This window comes from Halichoerus grypus, chromosome 6, assembly GCF_964656455.1.
Source record: "Halichoerus grypus chromosome 6, mHalGry1.hap1.1, whole genome shotgun sequence".
Lineage (NCBI taxonomy): Eukaryota > Metazoa > Chordata > Mammalia > Carnivora > Phocidae > Halichoerus > Halichoerus grypus.
The window spans coordinates 17,762,151-17,778,758 of NC_135717.1; the positions used below are offsets into that span (position 1 = coordinate 17,762,151).

General features: G+C 45.3%; 1 protein-coding gene across 6 annotated transcripts in view; it reads left to right on the forward strand.

Annotated features, from left to right (window-relative positions):
* Window positions 1–16,608, forward strand: part of XPO6 (exportin 6) — a 101,970-nt gene that overhangs the window by 61,256 nt on the left and 24,106 nt on the right. For 4 of the 6 annotated variants that reach the window (XM_078074657.1, XM_078074659.1, XM_078074660.1 and 1 more), the window contains 3 exons: window positions 8,586–8,694; window positions 10,400–10,552; window positions 11,672–11,741. In XM_078074657.1, the coding sequence (XP_077930783.1) occupies window positions 8,586–8,694; window positions 10,400–10,552; window positions 11,672–11,741 (332 nt within the window). The remainder of the gene's footprint in view (window positions 1–8,585; window positions 8,695–10,399; window positions 10,553–11,671; window positions 11,742–16,608) is intronic. The other 2 variants (XM_078074658.1, XM_036066384.2) reach the window with 1 other exon arrangement.

Below are 16,608 nucleotides of genomic sequence, written 5' to 3' on the forward strand. Positions count from 1 at the left end.
CGAAGGGATAGCCATGCAGCCAGACCTCTTCAGTGAGACTGGGTCACGTAAACTGGTTAGGTAGTTATGTCATTACGCATTTTCGTATTCTTTTTTCATATTCTCATTTTCTTAAAACATTTTTTTTTCTGATTAAAAAAGTAATTTGTATTGTTAATGTTTTAGGTGTGACAATGTTTTCATGGGTTTGTTTTTATTTATTTATTTATTTATTTTTTAAAGATTTTATTTATTTGACGGAGAGAGACACAGTGAGGGAGGGAACACAAGCAGGGGGAGTGGGACAGGGAGAAGCAGGCTTCCCGCCGAGCAGGGAGCCTGATGCGGGGCTTGATCCCAGGACCCTGGGATCATGACCTGAGCCGAAGGCAGGCGCTTAACGACTGAGCCACCCAGGCGCCCATGGGTTTGTTTTTAAATGGCCCTTATTTTAGAGATGAAAAACTGAAGTATTTATTGGATGAAGTGATACGACATCTGGGATTTGCTTTAGAGTAATGCACTGGGGATAGAGGGAAAAGTGGGTTGGCCATCTGTTGATAATTGATGTTAACCTTTATTGATGCTGACTTGGGGTTCGTTATATTTGTGGTCTTTTTGTATGTGTTTGAAAATTTCCTAAATAAAGTAATAAAGGCTTGTGAAAAATAAGTATTTTAAAAACTAGGAAAAGATAGAAAAATATAAAGAAAAGTTATCCATAATCCCATAGTCCAGCGAAAATTACTTTTGTACTTTTTATTGTATTTTTTTTTTTAAGATTTTATTTATTTGACAGAGAGAGAGATAGCGAGAGCAAGAACACAAGAGGGGGAGTGGAAGAGGGAGAAGCAGGCTTCCCGTGGAGCAGGGAGCCCGATGCGGGGCTCGGTCCCAGGACCCTGGGATCATGATGTGAGCTGAAGGCAGACGCTTAATGACTGAGCCACCCAGGCACCCTTTTTATTGTATTTTTTAAAAACAGTAAATGGGGAAATGTTTTTTCCCCCGTGTGTTTCTCAAGGTCATTTTTCTTATAGGCAGAACGTATATTTCCTGTACACTATAGTTATTTATTTCAGAAATGAAATAATGAGCTAATGCTTGGCACATTATGAATGCTTGCTCAGTAAATGACATCAGTGGTTCGTGGTGGAGATAGTGAACACCGCTTCCCCAGAAATGTGCCAAATGGAGGTGGTGAGGCGAATCCCCGCCTGGGAAGAGGTTGGACTGACCTTCTCAAACCCTTTGTATTGCTGAGGTTTTATGAGTTTTTCAAATTCTAAATAGAATATTTACATTCCAAGTTTAAACATTTGCACTTTTGTTCCCAAAACATTATTTTTGTGATTGCAAAATAGCTCCATGTTGCTATGGTGTCAGGTCAGATGTGCTTTATGGGTAGTATGTTCGTGTATCTGAAACTTCATTACACAACAGTAGATCCTGTTTTTGGTGAATTTGCCAACTATAAGTGTGTTTTTGAATGAGATTCTTCAAAGAAAAGGTATTTCCGCCTTATTCTCTATTTTGTATGCTGAACAGTTGTATTCTTTGGTTCTGGGACTGTGCCTGATTTTGCTATATTTAGTGGTAGATATTCTTTCACATCTCTCAGGTTTGTTGGAAGAATAAACTGAGGAAATGATTAATATGCAAATGCTTTTTAAAGCACAGTACAAATGTGTTTTAGGTGTGGAGAATATGGTTTCATTGAGAAAATGTGTGCTGGCAGATTATTAGTATTAAATATACACTTGTGCATATTATTGTACCAACAGAAGGAACGGGGGTATAGAATTTAAATTCCTTTTCTGCTTCATGGGAGCAGTGTTACTTTTGGTCAAGTTATATGCTGATTACATTTCCTGTTGCAAAATGCGCATACTGACATCTCTTGCAGGATGGTTAGGATTCAAGGAAATCATGTATATAAAGTGCCTGGCATAGTAGTCAGCCTGTTTTTGGCCCTCAGTCATTGGTCACAGTGATGACCACAACTGTGATAATAAGTAACAGGAGACATTGCTGCCCTTTGACCATGCCCATGAACGTGGAGTTAGGTGATAGGGCCCTCCACCTGTACATGTTGACCCGCCTGTCACAGTTGTCAGGGGTGATGGCTGTTGACCGCTTTAAACACTAGAATTTTTCTCATTGATCATTTGATCGTCATCCTAAATGAGGCTTTCTAATTTTTTTTTTTTTTTAAGATTTTATTTATTATTTGACAGAGAGAGACAGAGAGGGAACACAAGCGGGGGGTGGGGGGGGTGGGTGGGAGAGGGAGAAGAGGCTTCCTGCCGAGCAGGGAGCCTGATGCAGGGCTCGATCCCAGTACCCTGGGATCATGACCCAAGCCAAAGGCAGACGCTTAATGACTGAACCACCAAGGTGCCCTGAGGCTTTCTAATTTTTTATGACTTTTTTTTTTTTTTAAAAACATACAGTTAGAATGCTTTTATGCCCTTGAAAAAACAAACAAACCCTAAACCTTCAAAGCTGGTCTGTGGTTTTTTTGCCATTGAATAGTAACCATCACCTGGGAAACTGTTGATCAGACACTGCCTAGTGGTCTAGGGTCGCAGGCTACAAAGAAGGTGTATAAGGTCGTCCCCTGAGGGGCACAAAGAAAATAGTTGAATTTTAATGTCTATATTTTTCCTGTCACCTCTTACACTATATATTTATGCAGGTGTGCGCTCACGTCCTTCAAGAAAAGTTTTGAAATGTGACCACTGTTCTAGGTTCTAAGAGACCCTGGTGTGTCAGACATGTGCTGTTTTGCAGAAGGGCTGATAAAGAGCTCTGGCTATTGGTAATGACCCACTCATTTTAATAAAGCACATAAATGTGATCAAATGTTTTTCAGCTGATAAAATTCATCTGAAAGAAGTTGAGGTGCTTTTGGAATCACATTGGTGGCTTGAGCCAGAATTTCAGAAGCAAGTGATCTTGCAGGAACTAGTCAAGAATGTTTTCTTGGTGTCTTAAATGGGAAACGTAGGTGTGGTTAAGTTACAGAGACAGCACTCAGTTCCTGTCCCTTGTGGTTTACAGGTTTTGCATCATTCATCACAACAAAGTGGTGTAGGCATTGTAGGCTATAAATTTAGAAGCACAAATGTACACGGATTTATTTTTGGACCTAGGAGCTTGGAAATTGGAGCTCTGCATGTTCCTTACTCAGTGAGAATGCTCAAGAGTTTCTTGATCAGAGCTGCTGGGGACTCGCGTCCCACTGTCAAAGGAATGTGTTCTGTAACATAGCCAGCTGAGCAAAGCTGCTGTTGGAGTTTCGTTGTCCAGATTGGCCATTTTCAGGTGGTGGTTTGGGAAGACCTGAAGTTCAGTCTCCTTTTCCTCTGCTCTACTCTGGGGAGGGTTGTGTCTACTTACAAGCTGTTGAGAAAAGGAAGTGAACCGGTGCGTGTTCAGTACCTTGGCTGACAGTAGTGATTAAGTACTGGTTCTCTTCTGTTCTCTCTCCCTCACTCCCTTCTCTTTGTGCTTGTCACTGTGAAAGCAGCCACCTGTGTAGAAACTTATTTTTACAGGAAGATGAGGAAACCTGAAGGGAGTTAAGCAACCTAAAGTAATTGAGTCATGTCCTGTGAGCCCCTTTGTCGTGAGAGTACTGGCAAGTACTGGCCACAAACCAGCCAGGGATTCTGAGTGACGCTGGGTTGGACTGTAAACAAATGTGGGTGAGCGTGAGAAAACCTGCTCCCCTTTCTTTCCGGATGGGTTTTTCTGCTTAACAAAAAGGAAGTGCCTTTGTGGCACGTGGCATTTTGATACAGTTAATAAAAGGTGATAACTAGGTTTGTGTCAGGGCTCCAGTAGTTTTCTAGGTCCTGTGAGGAGAAATTCAGGCTGTTGATGGACCCAGAGATCAAGTGATTGGGGTCTCAGTTAATTCATTGAGTTGAGAAAGCGGTCTAGGGTCCTGCCCCAGTCCTTTGTAGTTGCCTGACTTGGACTTTTGTCTGTTTCTTGCCTGTGCATTTATTCATTTTTTTGTTCATTTGTACTTTTCACGCATCGTTTGTTTACTGAACACCTACTGTGTAGTTGCTTCCATATACATTTTTATTTAACCCAGGTGTTAGGGTGCTTTGGAATCACATTTGTGGCTCGAGCCACCCAGGTCTATAGGTTTATCTCCATTGCATGTTTAAGCATGTAATTTAGCTGTGTCCATCAGGTTGTCCTATGTTCTGTTTTCCTGTTTGCTGAAGAGATTTTCTAATTTCTCTTGGGGTTTTCTCTTTGTTTTTTAACTTCCAAATATTTGGAGATTTCCCATCTTGTTGTTACTATTTTCTAGTTACTATGATCTGCAGACATAGTTTGTGTGATTTCAGTTCTTTTCAATTTCCTGAGGTTTGTTTAATGACTTAGTCTTCTTGGTGATTATTCTGCTGTTGTTGGATGGGGTGTTCTGTAGATGTCGGTTAGGTCAGGTTGGCGGTGACATTCTGTGTGTCCTCTGTCATGTTCTGTCTGTGGGACAGAGGCGAGCTCTTTGTGTATATTTGTGGGTCTCCTTTCAGCCCTATCATTTTTGCTTCATTTATTTTGAGACTCTGTTGTTAGTTTCACACAAATTTAGTTTCCCTTTTCAATATATTTATTGTTTGATGATATCTCTGAGTCTTTTAGAGCTTGCTCTGGTATTACAGTGTATTCGCTTTTCGCATTAACATTTCACCACTTCAAGTATAAGTAGAAACCTTACCACCACATAGATCCTTTCCCCTCCTTCTTTGTATTGAGGTTGCCACATTTTACATCTGTATCCATGGAAAACCCCGTCAGACAATGTTTTATTTTGCTTTCATCCATCATTAATATTTTAAAGATCTTTTTTTTTTTTTTAAAGATTTTATTTATTTATTTGACAGAGAGAGACACAGCGAGAGAGGGAACACAAGCAGGGGGAGTGGGAGAGGGAGAAGCAGGCTTCCTGCCGAGCAGGGAGCCCGATGTGGGGCTTGATCCCAGGACCCTGGGATCATGACCTGAGCCGAAGGCAGGCACTTAACGACTGAGCCACCCAGGCACCCCTATTTTAAAGATCTTAAGAGGAGAGAAGCAGACTGGAAAATACTAGAGAAATGGTATTTACCCAGACACTTGGCAGTTCTCTTTCTTTTGTCCTTCATTCTTGAAGTGCCAGGTTTCTTTCTCATGATCATTTACCTACTGTGTTAATCAGCTCAGGCTGCCATAACAAAATACCACTGGCCATTTTATAGGCCTTATCTCCAAATATAGTTACATGGGGGTTAGGGCTTCAGCATAAGAATTTTGAGTGGACCCAATTCGGTCCCTAGCATCTTCTATCTGAAAAACCTTATGGAAGATGGTTATAATAGTTGCCTTAAAAGTCTTTGGTAATTCCAGTGTGTTGTCATCTCTAGGTCGGCTTCTCTTGATTGTCTTTCCCTTGATAAATGGTCAGTGCCTCCTCATTCTTTGTATGTTTACTCATATTCTGGATCCTTTTACCTGCCTCAGGCATGGCTTCCATCTCCACAGTCACCTTGTGGTCAGAGATGGATGCTGCATTTACAGACATCACACCACGATTCAGATAGCAGGAATGAGAAGGGGAGAGGTTGGACAAAAGATGCTTTTCCAGAGGCGCTCTGCCTAATGACTTTTCTTAATATGTCCTCAACCACTGCCATCTGCAAGGGAGGCTGGGAAATGTAGTCTTCCAGTTGACCTCAGTGCCCAGTTGTCTAACTGAGGGAGAAAGGAAGAATGGGTATTGGGTAGGCAACCAGAGTCTGCCACACCCATATACTCTCCCCACCTTCATCAAATACTTTGGGGGAGCAATTACTACCTAAGTGTGCTTTAGCCTGGTTTCTAATTGTGTTTAATTTTCTATGCTTAGATAAGCTTTTTTTTTTGCAGCCAGAGTTGCTGACTGCCAGTAGGGTTTTAGGTCTAATTTAGGGTTAGCCTATGCATACAAAATCTCTAAATTCCCTTTTAGTTCAGCAAGACAATTTGTAGATGACAGGTTTCTTCTGCCCTCTGGTCTGAAGTGGATTTTCTTTCCTAGCAAAATTGTGAAGATGTGTTGGTCCATCATAGCAATTTATAGCATAGAACTTCTGTAACTAACTTTTGGAATATCTGTCTGAGCAAATGGCAAATACAAGCTCCAGGCTTAAGTGTTTGATCTTACCTTTTCCTCTGAAGTCTACTGAAATGGAATTTTGAGGCTATTGGCAATTTTTGCCACAGATGCTGCCTCTTTTATTAGGGATTTTCGCCGCCAGCATTTGTTTCTGGGCCATGCTCAGTTGCCCATCTGGCCTAGGTTAAATCATTTGCAAACACTGTGGGGAGGGGTGGTCAGTGTTTCTGTCTTAGTGGAAAAATGAGCTCTTGTGCCCACCAAACTCTGCAATACGACGTTTCAGGAGAATGCTAATGAAGTCTTTAGACTGTCTGTACAGAGTCTCATTACAGGGGTCGTAACTTAGACTAGATAGACTGTATTTGATCTTGGCATTGGATACCTTTTAGCTATGGTTAGCTTGTCCCGGGACTCACCTGCATTGGATTAGATGGTTTATGAGGTAGAGTCCTGTCAGGAAGATGGAAACCAGACTTAATTATTTTAAGAATTCAGTGTAGGAAATTGGTGAAACTGGCGCCGGAGGATTGGAAGAGCAAGAAGGAAGCACCGAGATAAAGCAGATGAGAACTACAAGAAGCAGCCCCACCCCTAGGGCTGAGGGTACAAAGGAAAGAGGTGGAGTTATTAAAGTCTAGATCAGAGGGCTGGACCCCATGCCCCTGGAGTGCAGGTCTCTGAGGCGGGGGTGGTGCCCAGTTGCCCTGGGAGCTCAGAGGAGGGCCCCGGTGGAGCTGGTACTCACGGCGTAGAGGAGGGGATGCGGGCTGGCTGCTGCTGGCACCTCTGAGAGTGCCTGAGGCGGGGTCTAGGCGTGGGGAAGCTGAAAGTGGACCCATGTATTGCTTCCAGGTGGGTGTTGGCTGGGCGACACTGCCAGGATGGTGAGCCCACAGGAAGAATGGCATCCCTGTGCCCCTTCTGCCGCTCGGTCTCCCTGCGGTGCCCCTGCTGCAGAAGCTCCAGGCGGAGGACAGGGGTGCTTTGTGCACTCGCAGCTCCAGCAGCCCGGAGGACGGCGTAGACCGGTGCTGAGGGCCTGGCATGGGTGCTCAGCTTTATGAGGGGGAGTAGTTCCTGAACCTATCTTAGAAATGCTTCAGGACAGACAGATGTTTCGGCAGCTGGTTTGTTCTTGAAAATTAGTGGCCCTTGTGGTACAACTGCTGCAGGTAACTTGGTGTCTTCTGAAGTAGGTTCTTCCCATGTGTGGGGGATACCCAGACCTGGGGCTTTCAGTGTTTTCTTCCAGAAGTTCTTAGATATAGGTCAAAGGGGCAGGGTTTCCCCAAGCTTTTTCCATTTATTCCTTTAGGTGTTTAAGTGTTCTTAAAAATTGACTGAAGGTAAGGTTTTGGGGAGTGGGCAGAGCAGGCTCAAAGACCATTGGTGGTTTACGCAGAGAGCATGGGATGTTGAGTTATGGAAGCCCGGGTTCAAATCACCTAGCTTGGTGACCTTGGGCAGTTTATTTAACTTCTTTTAACTGTGGTTGCCTCGTCAGAAAAACACCAGTAATACCATCTACCTCTCACAGATGTTAAAAGGATTGAATTATTGAATCATACATTGAATCAGTATAAATTGATATTTATATATAATTACCTGTAATTCCCAGGGCCAACTATAGAACAAATGCGTGGTGGAAGGAATGACAAGGGAATGAAAATGGCACCCTAGGAAATGTCTGTACACAAAAGGAGGCGGTCATGGAGGAACTGAACGAAAGCCATGACCTAGAGGAAAGAAGTAGCACAGTGGCAGAAGTCCTTCCTTAGCAGTAATGACATTAAATGTGAAGAATTAACCTCTCTGGTTTAAAAAGCAGTGATTGGCAGAATGGATTAAAAAAACATGATCCAACTACATGTTGTCTGTAAGAGACTCACTTCAGTTTCAGAGACACAAATAGGTTGAAAGTAAAAGCTTTTCCATGCAGACAGTAACCAAAAGAGATTTGGGGTAGCTATGCTAATATCAGGCAGAATAGACTTGAAGATGAGAATGGCTGCTGGGGGTAGGGGTGGGGTGCCCAGGTGGCTTAGTCGGTTAAGTGTCCGACTCTTGATCTCAGCTCAGGTCTTGATCTCAGGGTCGTGAGAGGCCCAGTGTGGAGCCTACTTAAAAAAAAAAAAAAGAAAAAGAGTGGCTGCCAGGGACAGAGAAGGACGTCATCTAATGATCTAATGATCCTTCAGTCCCTCAGTCCAGATGGATCCATCCGTCCATCAAGAAGGTGCCTGGAACATGGTGAAATGAAGAAATACCCCTGCTACCATTCCACCCTGCACACGCTCTTGTCAACCCACAAACTAAATCTAGTTCACGTGCTGCTTGTATGTGGTAATCCAGCAGGGACGCCGTTCTTTCTCATAGTTCAGGAGGACTTTTCAAAACTAAAAGCCTGCTGTCACCTGATGTTGAATTTCTCCCTGCCACGTAGGTACGAAGACGCTCTAGTCCTTTTGCTCACGGAGGTGTTGAATCGAATCCAGTTCAGATACAACCAGGCCCAGTTGGAGGAGCTGGATGACGAGACTCTGGATGACGATGTAAGCGGCGTGTCCTAATCGACCTTAGTCATTGTCGTTTTTGGTGTGAGTCCAGATGGAGACTGGGAACCTGTAAGCTCTCTGCTCTGGAGCCAGAGGAGTCTCACAGTTTGAGCTGTGCATTTGAACTTTACAGCTGACCTTTAACAGTGCAGGGCTTAGAGGCGCTGACCACCTGCAGAGTCAAAAATCTGAGTATAACTTTTGACTCCCCCAAAACTTCACTGGAAGTCTTATCAACAAATGGTCAATTAACACATATTTTGTAATATGTATTATATACTGTATTCTTACAATAAAGTAAGCTAGACAAAAGAAAATGTTATTAAGAAAATCATAAGAGAAAATAAATTTCCAGTACTGTACTGTTTATTGAAAAAAAATCCCATATAAGTGGACCTGCGCAGTTCAAACCCCTGTTGTTTAAAGGTCAGCTGTATATCCTATTTGTCTTTGTGGGTTCGTTAATTGTAAAAGGAAGTTGACAGGCATTTTTATCTGTATGGACTAGAGATATGAGCAGAGAAACCATATGCACAGTGAGAAGGGGTTTAGTAAGGGCTCTGTACTCCTCTCGTTCCTCTGCCTCGTACCCACACCTCCGCTCCCCACCCTGGGTGACAAAAAGCTGGCTGGATGCAGATGGAAATAAAGCATGACTTAACTGGTAAGCCTAGAACGAAAGGAAGACTCTTTTGAGTGTATGTTGTAAATCAGTATCTTAAGATCAATCCTGAATTTATTGATGCCGGTGTGCGCATCATGGATAACGAAAATGTGTTGAAGGACACAGTTCCCATGTTCCTTTGTCTTAATCACCATGCACTTTAGAATTTTCAGGTCACTGGTATGGCTTTCAAAATAACAGTGACGGTGGCATGGTTAAGATCTTGAGGGGTGGCTATGTTTGGGTTAGAAAGAGCCTTGTACTTGGAACCCAAAGGCCTTGGACCCGAAGGAGATAGAAGTCTGGGCCTTCAATTTCTCTGAGCCTTAATTTTCTCCTCTCACGAAAGGGGAGCAATGTGTCTGACTGGCCTGTGCTGACAGTTACACGAGGGTCGCTTGTGGAAGGACTGGCTACATGCCTGGCACATTGTGTGTGCTTGGTAAACTTGAGCTTCAACTTCTTGTTAACTGTATGATTTAGTACAGTGCTTCTCATATTTGAGCATGGGTGAGAATCACTGGGACAGCTTGTTAAACAGACTTTGATTTGGGGGTGGGGCCACAGAATTTGCATTACCTCCGGACCTGCAGCAGATGCTGGTGCTGTCTTGTCTGTGGACCATACTTTGAGTGGCCCTGATGTAGTCCATTATACTGAAAGGAAGGTAGTCATGGACTGTCTCAGAGGTAATGAATGAGTAGCCACTTCCTATAGCTAGGATGTCATAAAGGGGACTTGAACACTTCACAAGTGGCTTTTTGAAATCTGTATTCCTGTGACTGTAGTTGAAAAGTAGGTCATTCTCTGTGGATCATGTGCTTTCTGAGGAAATAACTTTTTATGAAGTTAATTCATTGGATTAAAAAATACTCTAGGTTGATCTTTTTAAAGTACTAAGTAACCTGGTTTGATCATTTGCCATTTCTTCAAGATCTTCTGTCTAAGAGTGGACTTGAGGTTGCGGATGAAGGGGCAGGGGAGATGTCAAGACTCTGCCTTTCTGGGAGAGCTGATCCTTCTGTGTTTCCCCTGCAGCAGCAGACAGAGTGGCAGCGATACTTGCGCCAGAGCTTGGAGGTGGTGGCCAAAGTGATGGAGCTCCTTCCCACACACGCCTTCTCAACACTGGTAACTCGCCTCTTGGAGGGGAATGAAGAGACTAGTGTTTTCCCTGCACATGTAGCATGGGTAGTAAGCTTCTTTGCTCACCGATATTTAAAATATGTATATATGTGTGTGTGTATATATGTACATATATATATATTTTATTTTATTTATTTCTTTTTAAAGAGAATAATAATTACCATAACCAAACCTCAAGTTTAACAAATGTTAACATTTCCCCCAAATATTTTAAATCAACTTTTGGAAGTGCTGTTTTTCTTTCCTGAACTCTTGGATGTAATATGAATTTTCCTAATGCCTTCCTTCATGCCTGCATCAGTAGCTCAAAAATGGCCAGGCCATGTAGAGGACTTATAAAGATTACGTTGCTGGAAAGCGAGCCTTTGTAAAGCTCATCGCTAGCACTCTGCCTATATTTATGTGCTAGAATCTTAGGCATAAGGACTGCTTTCATTCATGAAGTGGTGCTTGTTATTTGAGGAGATTTCACTAAGCCTAGCTCTTCTTCAAGGGCACGATGATTTCGGGGGCTTGTGTTCTCTTGTAGAAAGTGCTGTTGTGTTTTGTCAGCTGCCTTTCATAGGGACCTGTCACATTAAGTCTGATCTATATCTTAATGGTGAGTGAGCAGCTTTAGAGAGAAAAGATACAGCTTTGGTTATGAAGGTCCTATCTGCTAAATGAGTAAGGGAATCTGACTTCCAAAAAATTTGACCTGTCTTTTCATTTCGCTATGCACTTGAATAAGGCATATCTGGTAGTTCTTTCCAGACTAGAGTTTTCCTTGGAATTGAAGGGAGATAGATAGGCCCTGTCTCCGAGCTCTAGAAGGTATAGATCATTTGGGGTTTGATGTCCCCTCTTCTAGGAACATGACCGTCATTATAGTCCTACCCAGCATCCACTGCTTTGTTTAGAAAAAGAGTATCGAACTGATGATGTTGTTTTCTTTCTTATTCCAAACGTTAATTGGTGGTGTGAATTGGAGAAATTGCTGAGGGGGCAGGGCACTGAATCGAGATGCTTCTGCTTAGCTGCCTGTAAAGGTTCCCAGAGAAAAGTTTCTTTTATCTGATGCCTGCCCCCCCCATAGATACTTATAATGTTTTAATGTTAAAATGCTGTTAAAATTTGCATTTATGTTTGTTTGCTTTTTTTTAATCTTTGTTTCTTTGTTTTCAGTTCCCAGTTCTTCAGGACAATTTAGAAGTTTATCTGGGGTTACAGCAGTTTATAGTTACTTCAGGGTCAGGTAAACTGGTTTTTATTTTCTAATTTAATCAACATTAAGAAAAATATTGGGCTGATACTTAATTATTGCCGTCTTTGCTGTCGGAACATGATTTCTCCACTGCCACCTTCCCAGGGCTCTATCTCTCCCCACTTCTACACAGGGAAAACTTTCCTAAAGAATCATGATAAAAAGGAGCTGTGGGGGAGGTAAAAGATGAGACTCTGACAGTGCGTTCCGAAGAGCTGTTTCAGAGAGAGAGAGAGGCAGCTAATTTGGAGTAAAGAGGGAGGACTTTCAAAAAACCCCCAGCACTTAGAATATTTCCTTAGGTCTTTTAGACTAGCAAGTACGCTAGGGAGAAATGGCCTTGGGCTTCCCTGCCATGTGCTCTTTGTTGCCTGGTGTTTGGAAGCAGGACATAGGAGTGGCTCCGGCGCAGGCGGACGCGTGTGGAGCACGCTGACAGCTAGTGATCGTTAGCTTTCCTCTTGTCGATGGCCTGCGGGCGGCCTGGCCACAGCTGGGCGGTCCTTTGTAGGCTTCGCCTCCTTGGGGTTTTGGCTCGGCATTTTGGGGTTATTTTGTTGATAACAATAATAGCTTCTGTTTGTCGAATGCGCATTACCTGCTCGGCACTGTAGTATTTGCCTACTTGCTCCTTAACTCTCTCACCTGTCCTGGAGCGGGGAGGACTAATACCAGTTGCTCCTGTTTCACGGAAGGGGAAATTGATGTCCAGAGATGTTTATTTGTCCCAATATGATATCACAGGGGATGATTAAGAAGTTGAATTAAATCAAATCTGACGTCCATTTTGCTAGCTAAAAACACCAGAAACTTACCATTGCGCTTGCAGACGCAACTGTGCTCACCCTCGCCTCCCAGTCCCTCCCATCTCTGGTGGTCGTTTCACACTGCTCTTCTTCACCGTCTTTCCCCTCTGGGCATTGTGCCCGTCCTGGCCTCCAGTCCCTCTGTTGTGTAACTGTTGTCTCAGCCTGGCACAGAACTGCCTGGGGTAGAGACCATCTCCTGGACGAGCTTATTATTCATGGCAGAGCCTCCACGAGAGGCTCTTTCTGAGGCTGCCCTTAGTGGCCTGTGACGGTTTGTTTCCATGACTCTATTAGCTTCTAAATAATCCACTGGGCCCCAGGAGGTTGATGGGACTTGGCATGCCCCAGAGTTTGTAGATAGGCTAAGAACAACTTACAAAGAACTTTAAAAAGACCACTTTTCAAAGCAAACATGCCTGTAAAATGTGCTGTCACCATTAACGAAAGTCATTTGTGTACCAATGCGACAGATGTTTCTAGCAGCCATTCTTGGGGAAAAATTGTGCCCTGGTGGTCTCTCCCTCAGGGCCACTCATCAAATTAGAATGTACTCGGCATCCTCAAGACATTATTCTTGATCTTTAAAAAAGTTGAGCAGGCACTCCCTCCCCCACACTTCCTGCATTGACCCCACGTTCCTTTTCGGGGTTGTCGCTGCCTTTTTGACGTTACATTGAGTCTGTCTTTGGGTGAAAATCTGAGTGATTTTTAAGTCCTCTTTCTGAGACATAATCCGAGAAGGATAATCTGTTTTATTTTTCCCTACATGAAATATCATGTACCTGTTCTCATTGAAAGCCATTTGCTGACAATTTCACAGTGTGCTTGGCTTCTCCGGATTGTTTATAAATCTCATCCCTAGTGCTGATCCTTGGTGCATACTCCAGGGGCAAAACCTCTCAGGCCAAAGAAATACTTCCCGTTTTAAAACAAGCTCTCTTATCCATGACGAAGCATTCCCCCATCCCTTGGTGGCTCCGAAGCCAAGTTTCCAATGCAAGGCCTTTAAAACAAATGGAAACTCTGAATACATTTTGTTCCCTGGTTCCCATGGCCATTCACCCTCTCCGGTAACCTCCGTGCTGGGTCAGCAGCCTTGCTGCCTCTTAACAGAAATCGGGGTGTCTTCCTCTGACAGGGTGGCCCCGCCACTCGTGTGCACCACTTCTCACCAGCCTTTACTTCTTCTGTTTCCTCTGGGGCCTGTGCCGATGGGAGTCTTCCTGTCGACCGTTGCTGGCCTTCTGCCCCCACGCCCGTGATTAGGTCCGAGGCGAGACGTGTTGTTGCCTGCGCTGCCACAGTGCCTGTGCGCCTCTCTCCCAGCCCCGGGGGGTCCCCCTTGGCTCCCCTCGTTGCTCCTCCTCACCAGTTGGGGGTTGAGAAATCCTGTCTTTGGTTGCTGCATCTCTTAGATCCTTTGTTCCGCTGGGGTTTATTTACGACCTACTTGTTCTCTCAGAGCGGAATCCCTCAAGTGTCATCACCCCTGCCTCCCCAGGCCCCCAGCAAAGAGAAGACGGAGTTATAGTTAACATGAAGGTGTGACTTGCCAGGCAGCTGTCCTTTGGACGTGGTCAAGTGCATCTCGACAGCCTCAGGGTGACTTGCTTTATGTGCGAGAGGACTTCAGTGTGGCCATGGTCTTTTCTCTCTCGAAACCTCTCAGCAGTAATTCCCTTTGGAGGGTTCCCCTTCGCAGCTGTTCTTTGCTATTAGGGGGACATCCAAGCCTTAGCGAAAGAAGATGTGGGTGGTTTGCAGCGGCTTTCTCGGTGGGAGCTCAGGCCTGCCCCTCGAGTTGAGGTGTCTGCTTGCCGCATTTTGTGCTGCTGGTGGTACGAGGGTTCTAGGTCTGGGGGTGGGGGCAGCGGCTTTGATTTGGGGTACTTCCTGCCTTGCAGACAGAGCGGGAAGGAAAGAAGCAGCAGTTTGCACTAATGTGAACCTTACATGGCACATGTGTATTCAGTTGAATTATATGGAATTGCAGTTTTGGTTGGTCAGAAATGGTCCAATATCAGCAATTTCTTATGGTTCAAACTAATAGTTTAAAATCACAGCAGTCCCAAGCTGTTTTTTATTCTAAGTACTGCTCTTTGTTTGACAAATTCGGGCGGGTTAGAGGGGAACAATCAGGAGGGCAAGGATTCTCAGCAGGAGGGTGACATGGGAAATGAAGGGACCCAGGGGTGTATTTCAGCCGAGAGGAGAAGCTTCTTCACCTCTCCCCAAGACTGCTGTGTGTCAGCAGGCTTAGGCTTGTTTTGTGTTCTCCCCTCGGGGTGGGACCAGGGATGATCATAAGGAATTGGGGGGGACACTTTTTCCCCTCATTGTTTAAAGATGGAAGACTCCCTGGAGATGCATCGGGGAAGAGGCCGAAGGGGCAGTGCTGGGAGGAGGCCCTGCCTCAGGTGTATTTGTGTGGATTCAGGGGCATGGGCTGGCGGGGGGGGGGGGGGGGCAGTGGGGGCAGGCCTGCTCGGGATGACTTAATGACTGTTAGGAACCGTACTCCAATGGAAACCCAATTTAGGGTGGTATTTTCGTTTGGTTTTAAAAAGGGAAACACAAAATGTTTCCCTTCATGTTTAAACACTATTCAAGCATCTAGTTCTTAGGTAAACAAGGGTACCTAGTTGTAGGGTTAAGTACGTGAGTAAGTTGAGAAGCAGTGGGCAGGGTGGAGCCTCATGGGTGAGGGTGAGGGCCGTGAAGGTGGAGGTACGGTGCGCAGGAGAGTGCAGAGTCGGAGCCTTGGCCATGCTGCCCTGGGGAATAAACGCTGGCCTCCTCTCTTTTCGGCCTATACTACCACCACACCCGGTTCCCAGGCAGAGTTTTCTTAAGGCTTTATTCCCACAGCCCTAAAGCTTGGTTGGTGTGCAAAGGAACAACAGGTCTCAATTTACCCTGGGAGTCCGTTACGTAGCTGTAACCCTGAAAATCCTTGACGTTCAGAAGGTGCGTATTTGTGGTGCTTTTGTTAGCTGTGAGAGGAGGAGAGGCAGTGTTCTCTCCACGTGACCAAAAATACCTCCTGGTTCTGTCTGTTCCGTGGGCTCGTGTGGCTGGCAGTGTGGGGTGGTCTTGTTCTGCCGGGGGGAAGCTGGCTCGCTCTCTTTGGCACCCACCCCCATGGCCTGGGCAGGGCTGCCTACAGGCTGAGAATCCCACTTGGTGTTTATTGCATCGAGGCACTGCTTCCTGCGCAGGGTGGTGAGTCTCCGGAGGGACAGGCGATTTGGGGGGTAGGCGAAAGCCGGCCTTTGTCACTGGCTCTGTCCCTGAAAGGTCCTTCCTGGAGTTTCCCCTTCCTTTTGTCCTCTTGCTCCCCGGAACGTGACCCACACCCTTTTCCAGACTCCTGTCCACCCTTGGGGGCTGTCACCGGCTCTGTTCCAAGCCTCATCACTCGGAAGTCAGTGAAGGATCTGAGGCATCAAACTTGCTACTTCCCAGCACCTTCTTAGGTGTTCAGCCTTGCTGTTTGCACCTCCACAGGTGTTGCTTATCCGTAGTCACCTTTAAATAATCAAGGGAACATTCCCAGAGGCCATATGAGGAACTTAAACACCCGAGACTCCCGGTCCTGCTCTCGTTTGCTCTGTGTTCTCTTGTATTTAGTTCAGTCATTCATTGTGGCCACCTGTTCTGTACCTGGCGCCGTGCTGGATACCAGCCACAGCCCCTCCCTGTGAGGAAGTTCCTAGTCCGTGAGGAGACTTGTAGATCCTTAGTTGATCTGCCATGTGCATGAGGTGCCCTGGAGGGGAATGCAGGAAGGGAGGGAAGTGCGTTCTTTCTTTTGGGCAGTGCAGAGGGCAGGCCTCCCGGAAGGGGACTTGTGTGAGTCTGGAGACTGTGTAAGAGTGTGCAAGGGATGCCGTGGGCAGTCCAGGCAGGGACCTGAGGCCCCGGGGGTTCCCGGTGGGTCCAGGTGAGAAATGGGAATGGCAGGAGGCAGTGAGGTCACGAAAGCCCTGGAGTGGATGCTGGGGGGTTCAGGTTCTCCCATGGAGCCAGGAGAGAGCCCCAGGAGGTTT